Source organism: Colias eurytheme, chromosome 7, assembly GCF_061535395.1.
Source record: "Colias eurytheme isolate Ceu_HAF_F1 chromosome 7, ilColEury1 Martin Lab GWU primary, whole genome shotgun sequence".
NCBI classification, from domain to species: Eukaryota; Metazoa; Arthropoda; class Insecta; order Lepidoptera; family Pieridae; genus Colias; species Colias eurytheme.
In genome coordinates this window covers 8,914,933-8,933,867 of record NC_142986.1, presented here as the reverse complement: position 1 = coordinate 8,933,867, position 18,935 = coordinate 8,914,933, and the positions used below count along the sequence as shown (strand labels likewise).

At 33.3% G+C, this 18,935-nt stretch overlaps 2 protein-coding genes across 3 annotated transcripts; one reads left to right on the top strand and one right to left on the bottom strand.

Moving 5' to 3' along the window:
* On the top strand, nucleotides 1-3,097 carry LOC149907219 (uncharacterized). Of its 2 annotated transcripts, none has more exons than XM_090103591.1 (4): nucleotides 1-1,793; nucleotides 1,871-1,937; nucleotides 2,048-2,086; nucleotides 2,233-3,097. In XM_090103591.1, exons 1-4 carry the CDS (start codon nucleotides 363-365, stop codon nucleotides 2,895-2,897), a joined length of 2,202 nt encoding a protein of 733 aa, XP_089959717.1. In that variant the 5' UTR covers nucleotides 1-362; the 3' UTR covers nucleotides 2,898-3,097. The 2 variants fall into 2 exon arrangements, with proteins under 2 accessions (XP_089959717.1, XP_089959718.1); XM_090103592.1 differs by having other exon boundaries at nucleotides 2-1,793; nucleotides 1,871-1,928.
* Nucleotides 3,098-5,711: 2,614 nt separating this feature from the next.
* Nucleotides 5,712-8,394, bottom strand: LOC149907218 (uncharacterized). The gene is made up of 5 exons (XM_090103619.1): nucleotides 8,245-8,394; nucleotides 8,050-8,168; nucleotides 7,186-7,400; nucleotides 6,225-6,996; nucleotides 5,712-5,866 (listed from the first exon to the last, which is right to left on the bottom strand). The coding sequence occupies exons 1-5, from the start codon at nucleotides 8,265-8,267 to the stop codon at nucleotides 5,793-5,795; spliced, it is 1,203 nt and encodes a 400-aa protein (XP_089959745.1). The 5' UTR covers nucleotides 8,268-8,394; the 3' UTR covers nucleotides 5,712-5,792.
* Nucleotides 8,395-18,935: the final 10,541 nt, after the last annotated feature.

Sequence of the window (18,935 nt, the reverse complement as noted above, 5' to 3'; positions counted from 1 at the left end):
GACACAGAGCAAGTAAAGTAATATGGTTTAATGACAAATGTCAAAAACGACGAAAACGACGCTGCTTGTGATAAATCGAAAACTGTGGATGATTTTATTTGGATACCAACAAATTCTATGATATTTAAGTTATACAGAAGTTAAGAAATGCTTTGTTTTAATGACTAGTTATGTTTTCAAGCGTGTATACGTAATACTTGTAATTATAATACTCTTAACTCCTAATTTTGTATGATTTGTATGTTTCTTGGGTTTTTATAACCTTTGGGCTTTGATAGAAATTTAAGTGTGATTTATTACCGGTTGTACCTTACGATTTACGTGTACCTTCTTCGAAATCGTGGTTTGCCGTTGTGTTTAAAATGTCCAAGGAGGAGTCAAAAAAGGGATCTTCCGAAGGGGAGGACATTCCAAGTGATTTTTTTGATGATTTTAATAAAGAAGATTTCATGGATGGTCTTAGTGTGATCGATAGTTGGAACAACGAGGAAAAACGACGGTCTAGAGGACGCATCGACGAGGAAGCAGTCAACAGCGTCAGTGATTTGCGCGAACTGATCGTAAATGAAGAAAGAAATTCAAGGCGTGGATCCAGAGATAGTCCGTATGAAAATAAACATTTAGATGATTATATCAGACCAGGAAGCCGTCGAGATCCTAGCAAAACTCAAGAAGCTATACGGAAGGATAAAGAAGTTAAGGTGAAGGAATTTCTTGCCAAACATCTAGAATCTTCAGATGACTTGCGTCCCCCTGGTACTGAATTGGACGACTACTTTGATGAATCAATCAGTGAGAAGAGGAAATTAGAAGAAAAATTTGAAATGAAGAAGCGATTAAAAGAACAACATGATTCAAATGAAGATTTCCACAGCGACATTAAGGAACAACATGATTTTGATGAAGATAAGCATCGCAGTATGAAGGGAAGACATGAATTTGATAATGATAGACATCGCGGTTTTAGGGAACGACCTGATTTCCATGAAAGCAAGAATAGATTTTCTTATAGGGACCAAGGAGATTATCCATTTAAACATCGTCGGGAGTCTCCTCGATTTCGTCGTGAACCACCATTTAGGACAACTTTTGATTCGTCTCAGAACCGGCAATTCAGACAATCACCGTTTAGATACCGTCGTTTATCTCCTTCAAAGCGTCGTTATGACGCACGATTCAGAGGCCAAGAACCACACAATCCACGTCACCGCAGTCCAAGATTGAGTCCAAGACGTCCTGCGCATGCACCTCAATGGAGTCCACGTCACAGCCCACAGCGAATGAGAAGAAATCGGAGTCCAGAACCTCGTCGGGAGCGCCGATCGCGTTCGCGTTCGCCTTACAAGAGAACATACACTTCAACAAGATCAAGAACACGATCTCGCTCTACATCAAAAAGTCGTGTTCAAAAGGATGATTTTCTTTACCCTGATAAATACAGCAAACCATCAACCGATTTGCCTTTGCCACTGGAACCACAGTATGTGCCACCTGTGAGTAATGAGTATGGAGGCCCTTCATACCAATATCCACAGGTGCCAGCATATACTGGGTACAATGAGCAATATTATCCCCCACAACCCAACCCCCAACTTTTGCCTCAACCAATTCCGAATCAAAATATCTTGGCACCCCTTAATACACCAATGGCACCGACAATGAATCCCGCAATGGTACCTGCGCCCTGTATGGTGCCTGCACCTTCACAACCCACACCATCAATACCTATCAACCCTATAGCTTCACAAATTCTCGAAACAACGCCAGCATCGCCTTACGACGCATTAGCAAAAGTAACTAATTTATTTTGTTGTCTCTACATTGAATTAAAAATTATAACCAAAAAGTATAAACAAAATTTAAATTTCAGTTGGTCGCTGATGGAAAACTTTCTCATGAAGATTATTTGAAGCTGGCACCTAATAAGGGTAACAAAGGTTCAATTTTTTGTTTGGTGTTTAAACTTATTTTTTTTAAGTATTTCATTTTCTTTTTGCGATTATGTAATGATTTCGATTTGTTTTATGTAAATGATTTTATATTGCAGGTGTTACTCAAAACATGGACCCAAAGGCTAGGGTTTCTGGTGGGTAGTTTTGTTTTACAATTCTTAAGATTTATTTTTGTAATAAGCTATTAATATTACCATTATGTAAAACAGTATTAAAATTATTAAAACAGTAATGTACAGTAAGTGTGGAAATTAAACATATTATAACTTTGTGCTTCCAGTGCTGAATCGCTGTAATGTAGCTTTGTCCCATCTTGGTAACTTGACATTACCCAACCGTTTATTGATACACAACTTGTACATTGGTCAAGAGCAGAAATCCATCGCACCAATGTTCGGCTCCCCCTTGAAGAGGCAATCGGCAATGGAGTTCTATTTTTCGAAGACAGAAAAATCGATCGTCGCTCAGCGGAACAAGCAGATCATCGAGTCTATCATTTGTGCGCTATCGTTGGATAAGGTGGTGTCGAGACCCAAGAAGAAGGTGCAGAAGGATGTTAAAGAAGCTTCAGTGCAAACTTTTAAACCGGTGTGTGAAGTGTGTGAAATTCGGGAGACTGTTAAGTTCTGTGATGCAAGTACCTCTACCGATCCAGAATACTTCCGTTCGTCGGTACATACCCAGGTGATCGAGGAAGATCTGTACAGCTCTAAATCGGTGTTCAACCCCAGTGGCAGTGGCAGCAGCAGCGCACCGATTTCTATAGCTCATCTTACGCCGGCTCAACTCGTGTCCCAGTTAGCGGCGAGGGCCAAGACTCTGAAGCAGCCTGAACCACTCCATCCAAACCCAAGAGGTAATAGACCTAATTTTGATTATGATTACAACCGAAGAGGTAATCAATATCATAATCAGAATCCTAATTATAATAATTACAGATACTAATTAAAAAGTTACAAAATATATTTTTGGTTGAATAAATTAAGTATTCATTTACTATTATTCTTTTTAATACTTTAATAATTATTTTGGGCATATTTTACTATGAATGTTAGAATTATGTTGGCATTTGATGTACTTTTTTTTATATAACTGATAGAACTTACATCTATCAGGTCTATCTAGGAAGCATCAGCAAGTGTGCAATAATTTTTCTTTGTTTATTTTTAAATAAACATTGAAATTTGTGATTGTTAACACACGCAAAGGTGCACTTAGATAAACAATTCTGTAAATACAATGTGAAAAGTTCTTTTTACAAAGACTTGGTAGTTTAGAAACCTGTTTTAAACTTAGGATATTTTTCCAAAATTTAATGTAATAGATTATTAATTTTGTTTTTTATTATATAGTGATGGAATGTACATTGCTAGCATTTTATAAGTTCTATTATTATTTGTTTATCACTGGACGGTGTTAAATACCATGTTATTGTAAAAGTTTGTGGAATGAGGTCTGATGTTTATGTTATGTGCAAATATAAGATCTCTTGGGAGTGTGTTTTATTCTTAAAAAGCGAACTACCTTTAACCATCATGAAGACATGCTTGAACATTCTGGAGGAGCAATAAACTTCAAAATAAAAAACAAGAAGCTAAAATGGCGACCTTCATCGTTATTCCACAAGAAGAAATTTTCAAAAAGATCAACATAACGAAATTTGCAAGCTGAAGAACTTTGCGGTTTATCAAATGGATATTCACACACAGCAGGACCCTAACCTCTGCAGATGCGAATTTTCTAATCAATTCCAATAAAAAACTCGTTCTGTAATTTTAATATTATTAGATTTACTTCTACATTAATTCTTAATAAAATGGTGTGAACAATAAATCGACATAAAACTGTTGCTGGAAATTACGGGGGAAATGTAGTAGAAAGTATACAATAAATGTTATTTGTAAAACTATATGACTTCTTTATTTTCCAGTTTATGTAAAACGTAGCAAACGTTTTAGGCTGAATTTAGTCTCACACTGACTATCGGCGCTGATAGCTCTGCTAGTAATTTTTTTTTTAAATGCTTCCTAGATGATCATATATCTCGGTCATCAGCATCAGCGCTGACGCGGACGGTACGCGTACCGTCAGCAAATAGGATATAATCACTACGTTTTACCGTCAGCGCGAAACTAAATTCAGCCTCTTATTCAGAAATTTTTTTTTTTTTTTTTTTTTATTATAGGACATTATTACACAAATCGACCTAGTCCCACAGTAAGCTCAATTAAGGCTTGTGTTGTGGGTACTAGGCGACGATAAATATAATATTTAATAAATACATATATAGATAATAACACCCAGACCCAAGAACAAATAATTGAGTTCATCACACAAATATTTGCCCTGACCGGGGATCGAACCCGGGACCGTCGGCTCAGTAGGCAGTTACTTTACCACTGCGCCAACCGCGTCGTCGAAATGTATTTATTCAATAATTATGTAAGTACTTACTTAAGAAAATCTATTGTTAAGCTATATTCATATACAGGGTGTCCCACTGTTGGTATACTAAGCTAAAAGGAGGAGTTTTGCATACGCTGAGTACGTAAAAAATACTTATAAAATTCCAGACACAGTTTTTTTTTTCAAATAGATGAATTCTTAAAATTCTATGTGTACACCCATAACAAGCAACCCGCCCAGCTTTGCCACCCGCACGTGAGTTTAAGTATTATTTTCGTGATCAGTGTATGCAAAACTAAAAGTCCCTTCGCGCTTAGTATACCAAAAGTGGGACACCCTGTATAGCTTTACAATAGTTTTTCCTACTCTTGGTTTCGCCCAAGATGTTTTCTAATGGTATATGGATTATTAAAAATTGAAGGAACTTGGTAGAGTAAAGTCGTAACCAACAATCAAATTGTACAGTTTGACTATAGTCCTTTCCACCTAAGATGATTTCTGTGACACATGGATTTTTGACACGTGTAGAGATGTCTTTACTGAAATCATATCAATTGTTTTCGATAATCGATAATATTTTATATGGAAATGAAATCGATTTGAATAAAGTACCAAAATTAGTTTTTTCGGCATTTCGCCAACAATTAACTAAGGAAACTTAGCAAACAACAGCAACGAAAAGTCAACAATAACAATTAGTAACAATAACAGAATACCACGTAAAGTATCAATATAAAAATACAACTTGTATACAAGGCTCGGACTCGTACTGTGACGATTTACTCGATTGACAAACGATCACAAGATGGGCGCCGATTATATATTTTCCAACTCTATGATTTTTCAACGATCCATTTCATGTACACGATTTGCGTATTTTGTGTTATTTTATTTTATTTTTCATTATATTAAACTAAACAATACTGTTTTGTATTTATAAGCTTAAGGTGTTTCATTTTTATATTTTTGGTAATAATGCCGCCATAAAATAAAAATATTATGCACTAAAATTATTTTGGCGTTTTAAACATAAAATACGTAATTCGGAACACGATGAAGTGTCACAGGAATCATCCTAGGTGAAAAGGACTATAGTTAACTAGAAATAAGTAACGACTTGGAATAGGTTGTCATTTATTTCTGATAAATGACAACCTATTCCAAGTCGTTACCATTCTTTGTCCATAATTGATCAGATTATATCACTACTATTGATTGATACTAATGCTTATAATAAATCAAACTATGAAAACATTCATAATTAATATGATAACAAATTTAATTTATTATGTTTATATATATATATATATATATATATATATATATATATTTAATAATTAACAAGTTAAATAATTATTAATTATACACACATTACACAGTAAAATGTTTACATAAATAATATCGGTTAGTTTATATCACAGATAATATATAATTTTAACCATCCAAGAAATCATCAAGCCACTTTTCAAGGTCTTCAGGAGATTCTATGACAGGATTTTTAGCTGGTTCTGGAATGAAAAAAAAAAACTGGTGACTAAATAGTTTTAACAATATGTAAGTTTTTTCATGTAGATATTTATTTTACATTTTATTGTGCTGGCATACAAATAAATCCTTAAAATTAAAACTCGGCCAGCAGCCGTATATAGACCAGCACAGAAGGCGCCCTTATCACTTAAGAGTGATCTCTTTCAGGCAACCTACTGTGTGGAGTAATAGTATGAAGGAGAAGGTAGGTAAGAAGTATACAGGGTTACTTGTAAAACACCAGCAACCTCACAGGACAAGATAGCTAACTTCATAAGTAACAACATTTGTTCTACGACTATAACTTAAACGTAGCCTGTGGAACAAAAAAAAACTTACCTTTTGTATTGACCACTTTAGCTGCATGAGGAATTGTATCTACTTTATTTGGTTTCGCAGCTGGTATTTCCTTGATAGGAGGATCTTTATTAGCAGTGTCAAATAGAATATCATCAACGTCATCTTGGAATTTATTAGATTCTTCTACTGCTTTAACATTTTCATTAACAACATTTTTAACACATTTGTCATCTGCAGGTTTAATTATTTTGTCATCACTAGTTGTAATACTCAATGTTCTTTCAAGATTTTGAGGTATTTCTGCTGAAATTTCAGGACATAATACTTGAGGTTTACTTTCATTTTTTTCACCTCTATCTGAGTTTATATCATTTTGTTCTAATTGCGGTAATTTCTCAGACTTAATTTCAGTTTCTTCCGCCTCTAGTGCATTAGGTTTATTAAAATTAAAATCAATTTCCTTTTCAGTAGAAATTACTTCCTTTTCATTGCTATCATCAGATTTAGTTAAACTATTTAGAATTCTCTCTTGAGCTTCTAATTCAGGAGGGGTGAATTTCTTATCTTTATAATACTTTTGTTTAAACTTTGTTGCTCTATGGTTCATATTCTGTATGTCTATTTCACTGAAGATCGATTGATCAATACCATTTCGTTCAAAAAATGGTATAGTCGACAATGCTGTATTAAGGTTTTTCATATTGATATCAAAATATTTATCATACAGTGAAGGTCCAGTATTTGTATCCCAAGATTTTTCATGTTTGAATTGAAAATGTCCACCGACGGAGAGTGGCGCTGTTGCGAGCGTCTGAAAGTTGTATAAAAAACAATAGGTTAGTTAAATATAAAAAATAAGTTGTAGGTAACTAGTTGAATACTAATACTTGAAATATAAGTTTCTATAAATTGTAAATTTGATAACATTGTGTAAAATTTCCGAAATAATTATTTAAAACAGTACTTTGTATAATAAATAGAGATTTATTAAATAGTGTACCTCATAATCAGCTCCTAGATTCTCTTGTTCATCAATTTCTTCATAACTCTCTATTGGCATCTCATATTTGGACCAATTACTGAGAATCTCCTTCTTTTTATACTTTGAATTTGCTTCTTCTGTTATTTTTAATATTTCGTCCGTTTCACGCTTCAAGTTTTTATAGAATTCTGGCGGTGGCGGCTCGTAGGCTGGTTTTTCTGACTTTTCTTTTGCTGTAACATTTGTAACATATTTATGAAGCGTCTTTCATTCCTATTTATAAATTTTGAACCATGGTTGTAAGGAAAGAATAGGTAAGTATTTAAGATATTTAAATTTAAAAAAGTCCTATTATAAATGTTATTGTTGTTGTGTGAAGTTAGTTCACATTAAATTATTTGTTAGCTGGGAGCATAGACAAAATCAGAGTATGAGATAATATGAATCCCATTACACAATGTATAATTTTATAATAATAATAAACAACACATTAAATTCTCTAAAGGGCCTCTGCGTGTTGGACCTGTGTCCCCACGTAAGCCTTCCAAAGGACCGGGTATCTTCCTTCTGGTAGTGCCCGTGTATTATGGAGAGACATAATAATAATAAATATTATAGGACATTATTACACAAATCGACCTAGTCCCACAGTAAGCTCAATTAAGGCTTGTGTTGTAGGTACTAGGCGACGATAAATATAATATTTAATAAATACATATATAGATAATAACACCCAGACCCAAGAACAAATAATTGAGTTCATCACACAAATATTTGTCCTGACCGGGGATCGAACCCGGGACCGTCGGCTCAGTAGGCAGTTACTTTACCACTGCGCCAACCGCGTCGTCGAATAATGCTTTCAACTAGTTTAGATTTTACCATCAATAACTGGATACAATCTATCAGGCTCTTTTTCTGGTATCTTTTCAACTGGGGCATTCTGCTGCTGCCGCCCTCTTCGCCTTCGCTGCTCTTTAGGGTCAGGTTTGCCCTTATGCCTGAAACAGATTGTTATTATTTTGTGAGTAGGTATGACTTCAATAACAATGTTTCAAAGTTCTAAATAATACATACTGCTTTTTTGCATCCTCTGGCATATTGCACGTAAAAATGTTTAATTATTTGTTCTGTTTTTATTTTATTAATTATCAATAAAGCATTATTAGGAATATTCTAACAATATTGAACTTTGTAAAAATAATGCTTCAGGCCACAGGCCACAGCTTCAGGCAACTTCAGGCTATGAAAATGACAGCTGTCAGTTGTCACTCCAATTTGACAATTAAATATTAATGGGCCGGCTTCTTAGAAATTGAGTCTCTTCTTTAATTACAATCTCGCGAGTTATTATTATAATTTAAGAGTTTTTAGCTTAGGTTTTTACTTGGTTTTTACAGTCTTACGACGACGTAATTTATAAAATTAACAGCAAACCTAAAAAACAGCGTGTGTGCCGAGCACACTTGTCAGAAGTGAAACTCCTTTGGCAAGATGAATTAGACTTCTTTTGGATGCACTTTTGAATCGTCATTACATATTTGTTACCAAAGACTACTATGTATATTGTTTGTTACTTTCAATTTACGGGAATACCTACTATAACAATTAATAAAATGACTAAAAAAATAACTAGTAACTAGTAAATAATTATTATTATTTAAGTTACACGTTTTATTTTTATTTTTGAATATTTCAGTGATAATAGCTCATTTGTTTATGTAGGTATTTTTATTAACCTTTTGAACGCCAATGACATCTATAGATGTCATGTGCAATCGTGCCCTGTGCGCCAACGACACCTATACATGCCAAGAAACAGATCATAGATAAATACAAAATAAACATATTAAACCTTTACTTTTGCGTGTTTTATTTATACAGTTTATGAACTGAATCCCCAGTTATTACATAATTGTACACAGTAAACAAAATTGCCAAGTAGTTATTCAAATATTTGATGACAAAAAATAACTTAATTAATGGCTAAAAAAGCATGTTCTCTCGCGCCAATGACATGTATACGTGCCTACTAGTGATGTAGTGTAATATTCAAGTAACTTCATTAAAATTTCAGCGAAATTACTCTAATTCGCTTAATTTTTGTAATAACTACAAAAAAAAATATATAAGCTTAGTCACTGAGAAAAAAGGTAAATACTACATTCTTTGGTATAATACCATATTGTCTATATTGTGGATATTGTTGATTTGAATATTTTCCTTTTCGCCAATCATGCGCATCCCTAGCACAGTATCGATATGCAATCCCTTCTGCGCCATTGACATGAATAGATGTCGGACTGGTGACGTCGTAAGCGCGTGCCGTGTTGTTAAGTGCGGAAAGTTGTAAAAATATTTTATCGAGTAGCGGGCGAGTGAGCGAGCAGTTTTCAAAATTTATTACCTAATAAGTCTAATCAGTGCCTTTATTAGAATATTCTTATGATACAAATTGTCGCTATGTCATATCAAAATATGGTAATTGACCTAAATAGGTACCTACATATAATTAGTATTTGTAATAACTCAAGTATTAAACTAAATGATTGGAAAATAAATATGTAGTTTTAATGCAAGTCCCTTTATTTAAAGGTAATACATAGTTGTTTTGATATTTACAAATAAACACTCCACAATAATACCTATAGTTCATATAAACTTAATAAATAAACTCGATAAGTTATAATAATATACAGCTACACATCCCTAATCAGAAGCGAGAGATTATAAAAAAAAGGATGGTTGCCCGCGCCATTGGCATGTATACATGCCAATGGGGCGTAACTGATAGAGAATAGTGCTGTAACTTGCTGCAATTTTATATGTATTTTTGTATCTCAAAAGGTTGATTTTTTTTGTTGATTGTTGCTATAAATGTGGTCTTAAGTTTTTACAGTAGGAGATGAGGTTAAATAAATATTATTTTTGTGTTATAAGCTGTTTATTCAAATATTCAGACGTGAATTATTATGTTTATCGATAACATTTTGGACTCCCTACTATTTTCAAGGTTATCTCATTGAATTTGTGGCTTGGCGTGGAGGGCACGGCGATGCGTTTTTGCTCTGGCGGTCAAAAGGTTAAATAGGTACGAAGTGACCTCCTTCTTGGTGCCTGTTTTGTGTTGTTTTTTATATAGTTACCTATATGTATTTGTATAGGAGATCGCGAAAAATTATAATATAAAAAATATTAATTTTTGTACAATAATATAACCCAATACATTGTAATACTGTGCCAATATGTACTCATGTCCTAATAATTGAAATGATTCACCACTGTTACTTACTTGATGCAATAAATTACAGCCAAGAGATACCTACCTATTGAATTACAGTTCGGTAATGACTATATGTAGGTATTTAAAGATAGGAAAATTATCTAACTCATGGATAAGTCGACTGACCGAATTATAATTTAAAAAACATACAACAGAATTTAGTTTTACAATACATAATATTATCGTTTGTAATTATTAATTTATGATTAATTAAATATGGATGCATTAAATAATGTAATGGATCGTCTCACACGCAGTTTATTATTCCTACCGGTCACCATGTAGGCTATATATTTGATAATGATATTATGTTGTTATTTTCTATCAGGTATTTGTATTAGTGGTAGCACAGACTAATAATAATATACTACGTGTGGTAGGTACTTGTTATGTACGTTTCATCGAGATAGAGCACTGAGCAGCGTTTAATCGGGATCCCATACAAAGTGAGAGTCGTATGAAAGACTGAATTTAGATCTAAAGGTCCTAAAGCACAGAATAATAACTAATAAATATCGTTAAGGCGATTGTAGTAATTCTGAATTATTATTATTTTAATATAAAAAAACTAAAACACTTTCAAATAGTCGGAACTAGACCAATTAAAAATGTAACACGGGAGGCACCAGCTTTCAAATAATATAAAAGAATCATCAAAATCAGTTCACCCAGTCAAAAGCTTTGAGGTAACTGACACAAAAAATACGCTTGAGAATCTCCTATTGAAAAAAGTTTGATTGCGTATACTTTAAACGGAGAGAACGCGAGAGGAGGTGCTCTATTACTTTATTACCGGTAAAACCTGCTAGCTTTGCCAACGGTTGCAGACTTTGCCATAGCCAACTTCTGAGGGAAAAAGTGTAGTCACATCTTAATATCAGTTTTTTGTCATGTATGCATGCCTTTATAGTAAAATTTATGAGTTAAATGGCAAAACCGAATGAGATGTGGCAGCCCAGCTTGTTTTTGAGATGTAATTTTCGGCGGTTACTTTTTTCGAATTTTGGCGGTATGAAACTTAGTGCTCCGGAACTTTTACAAAAACAAACGGGAAAAGCATTGCCTACGTAAGTATTGTTTTGATATTATGTTAACATAATGTTCTTTAGCTAAATAAAAGCTGATTTACTGTGCTACAAGCTACCTTTACTTCGCAATTGGTATTGGTAAATTCAACAACCCCAATCACAACGTCTGTGATGGTGACTTTGCCATGTTTTGTTGGAGGTTAGGGCTGCCACAAAATTTCTGATGAATATTTTATCAAGTTTAAAATAACAACAATTTTTATATTCAATCAAGATCATATAAATAAGAATTTGTCATTGTTTAAATCTTTTAGGAATGTCGTGTAATGTGTGATATTAAAAAAAAAGTTAGTTAGTTTAATGAATACTATTTTTTTTTGTTTTATTATGTAAAACAATTCAAAGTTAAGAAACTAACTAGAAGTAATTGATTATGTTTTTTTTTACTTTTACTAAATTGTTCCTACTACGAAAACATTTTTATTTGACAACCCTAACCCTAACTTCTTCTTATATAGGAAATATTTTGGAAAGGTTGGTGAATTTGCCACCTTCTTAGAGAGTTAAATTACCAGTGCTAAATAATATAAAGTTTTTACTTTATTTTACGGGATATAGGAAGAGTGCAAATATATTACTTTTTAACCTCATAAACTCCAAAAATTTCATTTTTTCTTTCATATGGCAAATTTACCAGAAGTGACAGCTAACTTTGCCATAATTCTGCCCACCAGAGACTAAAGAGCAGTAACAGCCCTTTTGTGATTTTTCGTTTTATTAGAGATTCTGAAAGCGGGTTTCTTAAGCTTTCTATTGAATTAACTTACTTATTTCTAAGACTATAAGAATGGTTTTTATTTAACAGTTTTCACTTACTGCAAACGAAAAAAATTAACAATTTGGCGTGATTTCCCAACTAAAATACAGTATAAATTATACTGCAGATTAAATTTTAAGGTTTCATAACTAAAATGCAGTAAGCAATATAATTTTACAGTTCTTTAGATAGTTTTATATTTCTGGAAAAAAATTAAAAAAAAAAATTAATACGCAGTAAAATTTACCGCCATACAAGCTATTTTTACTGCAAATTAAGAAAATACAATTTATTGTCACGAACTCCCAACTAAAATGCAGCAAAATCAAAGCTTGTCGCATTTTAGTTGTGAATACTTAACATTCTTTTATCATTATAAACTGACTAACACGCAGTAAAATACAGCATTACTGCAGATTAGTTTGGATAGCATAATGACACAGATATGATTATTCCTAGCTAAAGTGCAGTTAATGTTTTAAATACTGCAACTGTGAACTAGCTATTTTTCTTACTGCACTAGTAAATTGAACACTTTTTTCTTAAAAAACTAACTAAAATGCAGTATTTTTTTGACCTTACTGCATGTTAGTTGGGTTTTTTGACAAAATAACTGATCCAAACGCAGTAATAGGGCTTTTTGCTGCATTTTACTAAGTTTAAAATGGTATTTTTTACAAAAAAGGCTATGCAGTAATAGGCACCAAAAAGAATAAATGGCCATAATAAATTCAGTTATTAAGATATATTTTTTTTTATTGCTTTAACGTGTGAACCTATGCCTTTACAACCTTTCTGCATTCAAATTTTTTTGCTTGTCATTCTGTTGATTTTTTAAAATCAATTCTTAACTTTAAATGCGTTTTACTCGAAATCGTGATTTTGCTGTTACTGCACTTTAGTGTATGGTGGGCAGAATTGTTTTTATGCTTAAAATATTATAATTTACAAAAATGAAATAGATATTTAGTAATAATGTAAATTTTCATGAAATTTACTACGTCTAGGTGCAGGTTACTCATTACTAGACATCGGATTATATGCACTAACAAAATGCCAAAATATGCATGCAAATATGCACTAAAAAAGGCCGAAATATGCACTAAAAACGACTGATATGCCTAAAATATGCACAATACAAAATCAAAAAACCTTTATTATTTTTATATATTTAAATCAAAGATTGTACAAAAACAGTGAAATTTTCTTGAAATTAAGTATAGTTTTTGTGCCAATATACAATTAAGCATTTTTACCAAATTTTCGAGCGCAAATTTGTGACGTTTATCACCCGCGAGCCCAGTGTTGCCACTTTAGACTTTTCCGGGCTAAATCTAGCCCTTTTTTGGAATTCAATCCGTGTATTAAGTTTTTAGCCCCAAAAGGGTAATCTAGCCCTATTTTGAATGACTCATAATTTACTTAAAATGGAGCCCATTTTGTAATTTTTTGCCATTTTACCATGCCAAAATAGGGTTTTTTTACTCGCTGAGCGTTCTGATTGGCTAATAAAGGTTAGTCGACCAATCAAAACTCCCGCTACTTAACGAAATATGCACGATTGGGGAAAAAGTCTAAAATATGCACTAACGCCGTAATTGGAGAGTTTTATGCATTTGCATATGCAAATATGCAAATGCATATAATCCGATGTCTACTCATTACGTTTTCATACAATTATATTTTTTTAAAGCGAATCAAACTTTTTAACACATGAAAAAGTGGCAAAGTAAGCAGGTTTCACGGTACATTTAAAAATAAAACATATTATGTAAAGTAAAGCTCGTGCGTTGTAAATTTATGAAATACGATAAAAATAGAATATTAAAAAGAGCATTACCGGTTTATAGTTATGACTGGTTATCAAATCAAATAAAAAGTATGATGAATCAATTGCGTAGGCACAACACGAGCCCTCTTGTTTTTTTTTGTTTTACGAGCGCAGAGTGCAGCCGAGAAACAGATTGTCTTGTATAAACATCTATTGTTCACAATAATTATGGGAGCCTAATAAAAAGTCCCTTCAAAATACGGGGTATTGTTCTCAAATTTGTTGGCACTAAGCGAAATGAAAAACGTTGAGGATTATTAGCTGAAGTCTGCTGTTTGACTGTTACCATTCTGTAGACGTAAGTATTTAGTTGACTAAAATCTTTGACTAAAATCATGTGGAAAAATAAAATAAAGTTAAGTCAATAAATTGTGCTGTTTTGTTTGCGATGGTTGTTAGACGTTAGTCTAATAAGTATGTTTTAATTAAGTTATCGAACAGTTTTAATCATAAACAACTTGCAATACATTTTTAGTTAATTTTAAAATTTTAATAATTTATTTCTCAAGGTAATTTTTTACATTTTTTTTAAATTACTTGAAGTTAGTTCATTAAGAACATAGAGTCATTGAAACCGCATGCGAAAAGCTAAATTGAATGTAATTTTTGAAAAAAATAAATAGATGTTTAATCTGTGCGTCCAGGAACAAGGAAGCGCCCGGGAGCGCGGGTGAGACAGGGGTGACGCACAGCGCATGCGCTCCACAAGGGGCGGTTGTGCGCGCAGTCGCCACGCGCCCGTTCGTAAAAACGGCATGGCGTATCGCGTCCCTCAAGGACATTTTTGACATCCCACAAAAAAATACCAGCTGTTGATCGCAACGATAAATAAAACTTAAACCATTATGTGTGTGCCGTGTCGATTTTAGTGCAGTGCTCATTTTGTGTTTAATATTTGGAATACCGGCGTCCCGTACGCTCGTTGTTTTCATAAGGTATGTAAAACATTATTGTTACAATTTATTATGAATGTTGTTTATAATACATATATGTGATAAGACGGTGCAATATATTTTGGCTGTGCACGCAACTCGGTTTCGATTTATCCCAAAGCGCGAATATGAGAGATATTCGGACCCCACGTAAAGTGATTTATGGGGAGTTATCCATTGCAGTCAATTTCTATGCAGCTTTTGGAGCACAGATTGGACGGTAGAGCTTTGCGAAATAGTAAACATTGTGTTAGCAATATTCCAAGCAGATTAATTTTGTTAATCTGTTTGAATAACCATGAGCAAATATTTAAGAATGTTATATTAAATATTACAATAAAACAAAACATTTTTACACAAGTAGTTAGTGTCTTAATCGTTTAAGGAAACAATTCACGATAGTTTCGCTCTAATTAAAATCAAAATACAATAAAACTGAATAAATTAAACTAATTAGTTACATACTTACGTTGTTAAATTGCGCTGAAATTACAAATGCAGGAACAGTAAAAGTAAACATGGAATATTCTCCTACTTGCTAACAAGTACACACACGCGAAAACAATAATTTCACTCATTCATTTCCTCGGTGTTCATTCAATCGAAGACATAGTTGATTGGTTATTTATAAGTTTGGCGATTATTCGATAATCACTTTCTGAAACGCTCTACGTAATGTAAAGTGCGTAATCCCGGTATTTGTTGAGGGTTTATTCAGTGTATTATTATAGGAATAATCAAACCTTTTTATTTTTTAAAACAGTCCAATTTAAGCTTATTAATTCCCTAACTTCAAAAGTCAAAACATCGGCCTCTACATAATTTTTCTTTTACGTAAGAGATCCTAGTAAAATAGAGTTAATCGGAATTCGAACCTTTGTCTTACAATTTTCGATCCCCTTTAAAAAGCACAAAAAATCTTTAAATTTTGAAAGTTAAATCTGAAATAAAATCTCACGAAACTGTTTTAATTGTATCAAAATTATCATTAAATTTGAGACATGCCGTCATAGTAAAGCTGATTCAGGTGAGAGTCATGTAAGCTGAGTATGTTTATCTATTGTGACATTCCGTAAAGAGACTACCTAGGTAATAGTTACGGATTATTCATCATAACCTACATTGGTTAGTTTTGGATAAGCAGCCACTTAGCTTCGAGTCATCTTACTGCTCTTAAACTACTAAGTGGGGTCGGTGTAAGATGTTTTTTGTGCCATTATAGGTGGTACCTATCAGTCTTATAGCTGTTGGACTTTCTGTTATATAAATGAACACCATCATGACGTCTTTTCTCAGGAACATTTCCCCATAATATGTCTATTACCTAGTTTGAGGGCGGGGTAAAGCTACTTCTATGTATAGTAAGGGCCATCATTCGTATACAAATCTCTTATATACATATAATATGTATTAGGTATGTATCTAGTTTATCTTTAAATAATAACCATATTGTCTGAAAATAATGCATCGATTAATGGTACGAAATGTGGTCAGGCTAATGTCCTATATTTACGACAAAATGCATTAAAAATAAAATATATTTTCTGCATGATTTAGCAGTAATGATTTGTTTATTTGAATTATTCAACATTAAAAGCATAATTGCATTATTAATACAATAATTATGTCAATGCCACTTCCTGTTTGCCTTTTCCTGAAGTATCCACAGATATAAGCTCTAATATAATTAATAATTAACTATTTATTTATTTATTAATAATATCGTCAATACCTACTCGTAATACAATACCAAATAATATGCCTTACGTTAGAAACCTTTAAAATCTTTCATCAGTATCGATCATCGTATGATCGTACCTAATCAATCACACTGATTGAGGTTTAGCAAGAAAAAAAACAAAAAGAAGTGACATTATCGAAAGAAGACGAAATTTTATCGAGGATATACCTATACCACGTAAGGCGCGGGACATATACAAGCGGGCCGCGGGCGCGCTGCCGGCGTGCATCGGGTGCGCTATTGGCATTTTGTATGAAATAATTTTGGAAAGGCGGCGCAACCTTGGCACAACCGTGGCGTGCCGTCTCGACGCCTGTCCAAAATTCTTTCATACAAAATGTATAAGAAGGACGTGGTGCAAAACAGATTCAAGAGGTGCGCTTATGGCACGCCCGCGCCCGCGCCGCTTGTGTTTGACCCGCGCCTAACGAAGACAGACAACCTTCACAATAAAAATTCTCTATTACCTTGTCGTTGCCCATCTCATGTTCATTTATTACAAGTAATTGAAGAGCATGGGCAACATATTAATAATGAAATTAGTCTAATCACTACAATTATTCAATTCATAATTTCACGCTTGGCTGGATTGTTGCCGAATTTCCAATTACGATACAAAGGGCTATTAGCCATAATTAGTGAGCGCTTCACTGGCGATCGAACTTGAAACCCTATAATCTTATTGATTTATTTTTTTGGATGTCGTTTGAAGTATAAGGTCATACTTCACTACATAGTCATAGTAACAAAGTCGCTTTCTTTGTCCCTATGTCCCTATGTTTGCTTAAATCTTTAAAACTACACAACGGACTTTGATGCGATTTTTTTAATAGATAGTGATTCAAGAGGAAGGTTTTAGTATATAATTTATTAGGTTTTAGACAAAACGGGAAGAGCCGCGGGCGGAAAGTTACTGTAAAATAATATTAAGGAAATTATATTTGTTTATCATTAATCTAGTGTGTAGATTACACATTGGACTTAGATCTAAGTTATTTCGTCATTAAATACATAAAATGGTTCCCTTTTAGCTATAGCACAAAAAATCTGCTAGCTTTAGACATTTGAACAATATTGAGGTGTGAATTACATTGCCATGTAATAAAATAAAATTAAACTGATAATAATCGCTGCGTATCGTGCGCTGTGATAATCTGCAACGTGTCAGTTTTTCAGCTAACAATTACAAATTTCACCAGCAGTACAACGAACAAAACGGACAGGCTATTTTCGCATTTATATCAATCAAATAGAACATTTTAGCCCAATCAAGTATAAATTTATATAATAGCATATTGATGATTCATACAAGTTTAACCCATTGAGCCTCGAACGGCCCGATCGGTCCACGACACAATAGATTTTCTATTGTGCCTGTGATTCCGGGGCCTGAGTTATTAAAAAACAACCATTTACTTATGATAGCTGCTGGTGAGAGAATTCTCAAAATCAGGTCAGTAACTAGATTTACGTGTCTATCTGGCCAACCAACATACTGAAAACCTTATAACGAAAATGCTCCCATTCAATGATGCATATATTTTTCATCTCGATTCTGATCGAAATTAAAAACGAAGAAGACATCCCAAGAATGACATTGACTAAGTTCAATGAAGAACTTTTATATCAGTTTTATGACATAATATAAAGTTATATGACAATTTCACAAGGCAATTGTGGTGCAGTGACGATTATGCAAGGGTCTTTCTTGGCAAGCTTCCAACACTATTAATGTCCTCTGAGTAATCCTTAGTCGTTCAGCTTCCTTGTGACATATATATGTAATGCAGATTTCTTCTTGATTCATCAAGGCTGTATATTAACACTGTTTATGTATTAAAGGAATATTAAGATTTTAGTAAGTACGTTGAACAGCTCTTGTTGATCATGCGCTTTCTGAAACAATTATTTAAGGACCACTGAAATAACTGCCATAGTTAACAACATTTACTGTAATAATTAACAAGTAGGAAAACCTTGTTTAGAGTTTCTTGGTTATTAACACAAATTTACCATAAGTTCATAATCCCCCTTTTAAGCCGTTTGTATACGGATATAAGCATTATGTCCTGGATATTGAAAAAGGCTCGTCCTGATCAACTTTTCCCATACATCAGAGGAACTTGAACATCGTGT

What these genes read in the sequence shown, in the direction of transcription:
- LOC149907219 (XM_090103591.1), top strand. Translation starts at nt 363, where the DNA reads ATGTCCAAGGAGGAGTCAAAAAAGGGATCTTCCGAAGGGGAGGACATT. An exon ending in CTTACGACGCATTAGCAAAA is followed by an intron (nt 1,794 to 1,870) that starts GTAACTAATTTA and finishes TTTAAATTTCAG; the next exon opens with TTGGTCGCTGATGGAAAACT. An exon ending in CCCAAAGGCTAGGGTTTCTG is followed by an intron (nt 2,087 to 2,232) that starts GTGGGTAGTTTT and finishes TTGTGCTTCCAG; the next exon opens with TGCTGAATCGCTGTAATGTA.
- LOC149907218 (XM_090103619.1), bottom strand. Translation starts at nt 8,267, where the DNA reads ATGCCAGAGGATGCAAAAAAGCA. An exon ending in ATTGTATCCAGTTATTGATG is followed by an intron (nt 7,401 to 8,049) that starts GTAAAATCTAAA and finishes CAAATGTTACAG; the next exon opens with CAAAAGAAAAGTCAGAAAAA. An exon ending in ATCTAGGAGCTGATTATGAG is followed by an intron (nt 6,997 to 7,185) that starts GTACACTATTTA and finishes TACAACTTTCAG; the next exon opens with ACGCTCGCAACAGCGCCACT.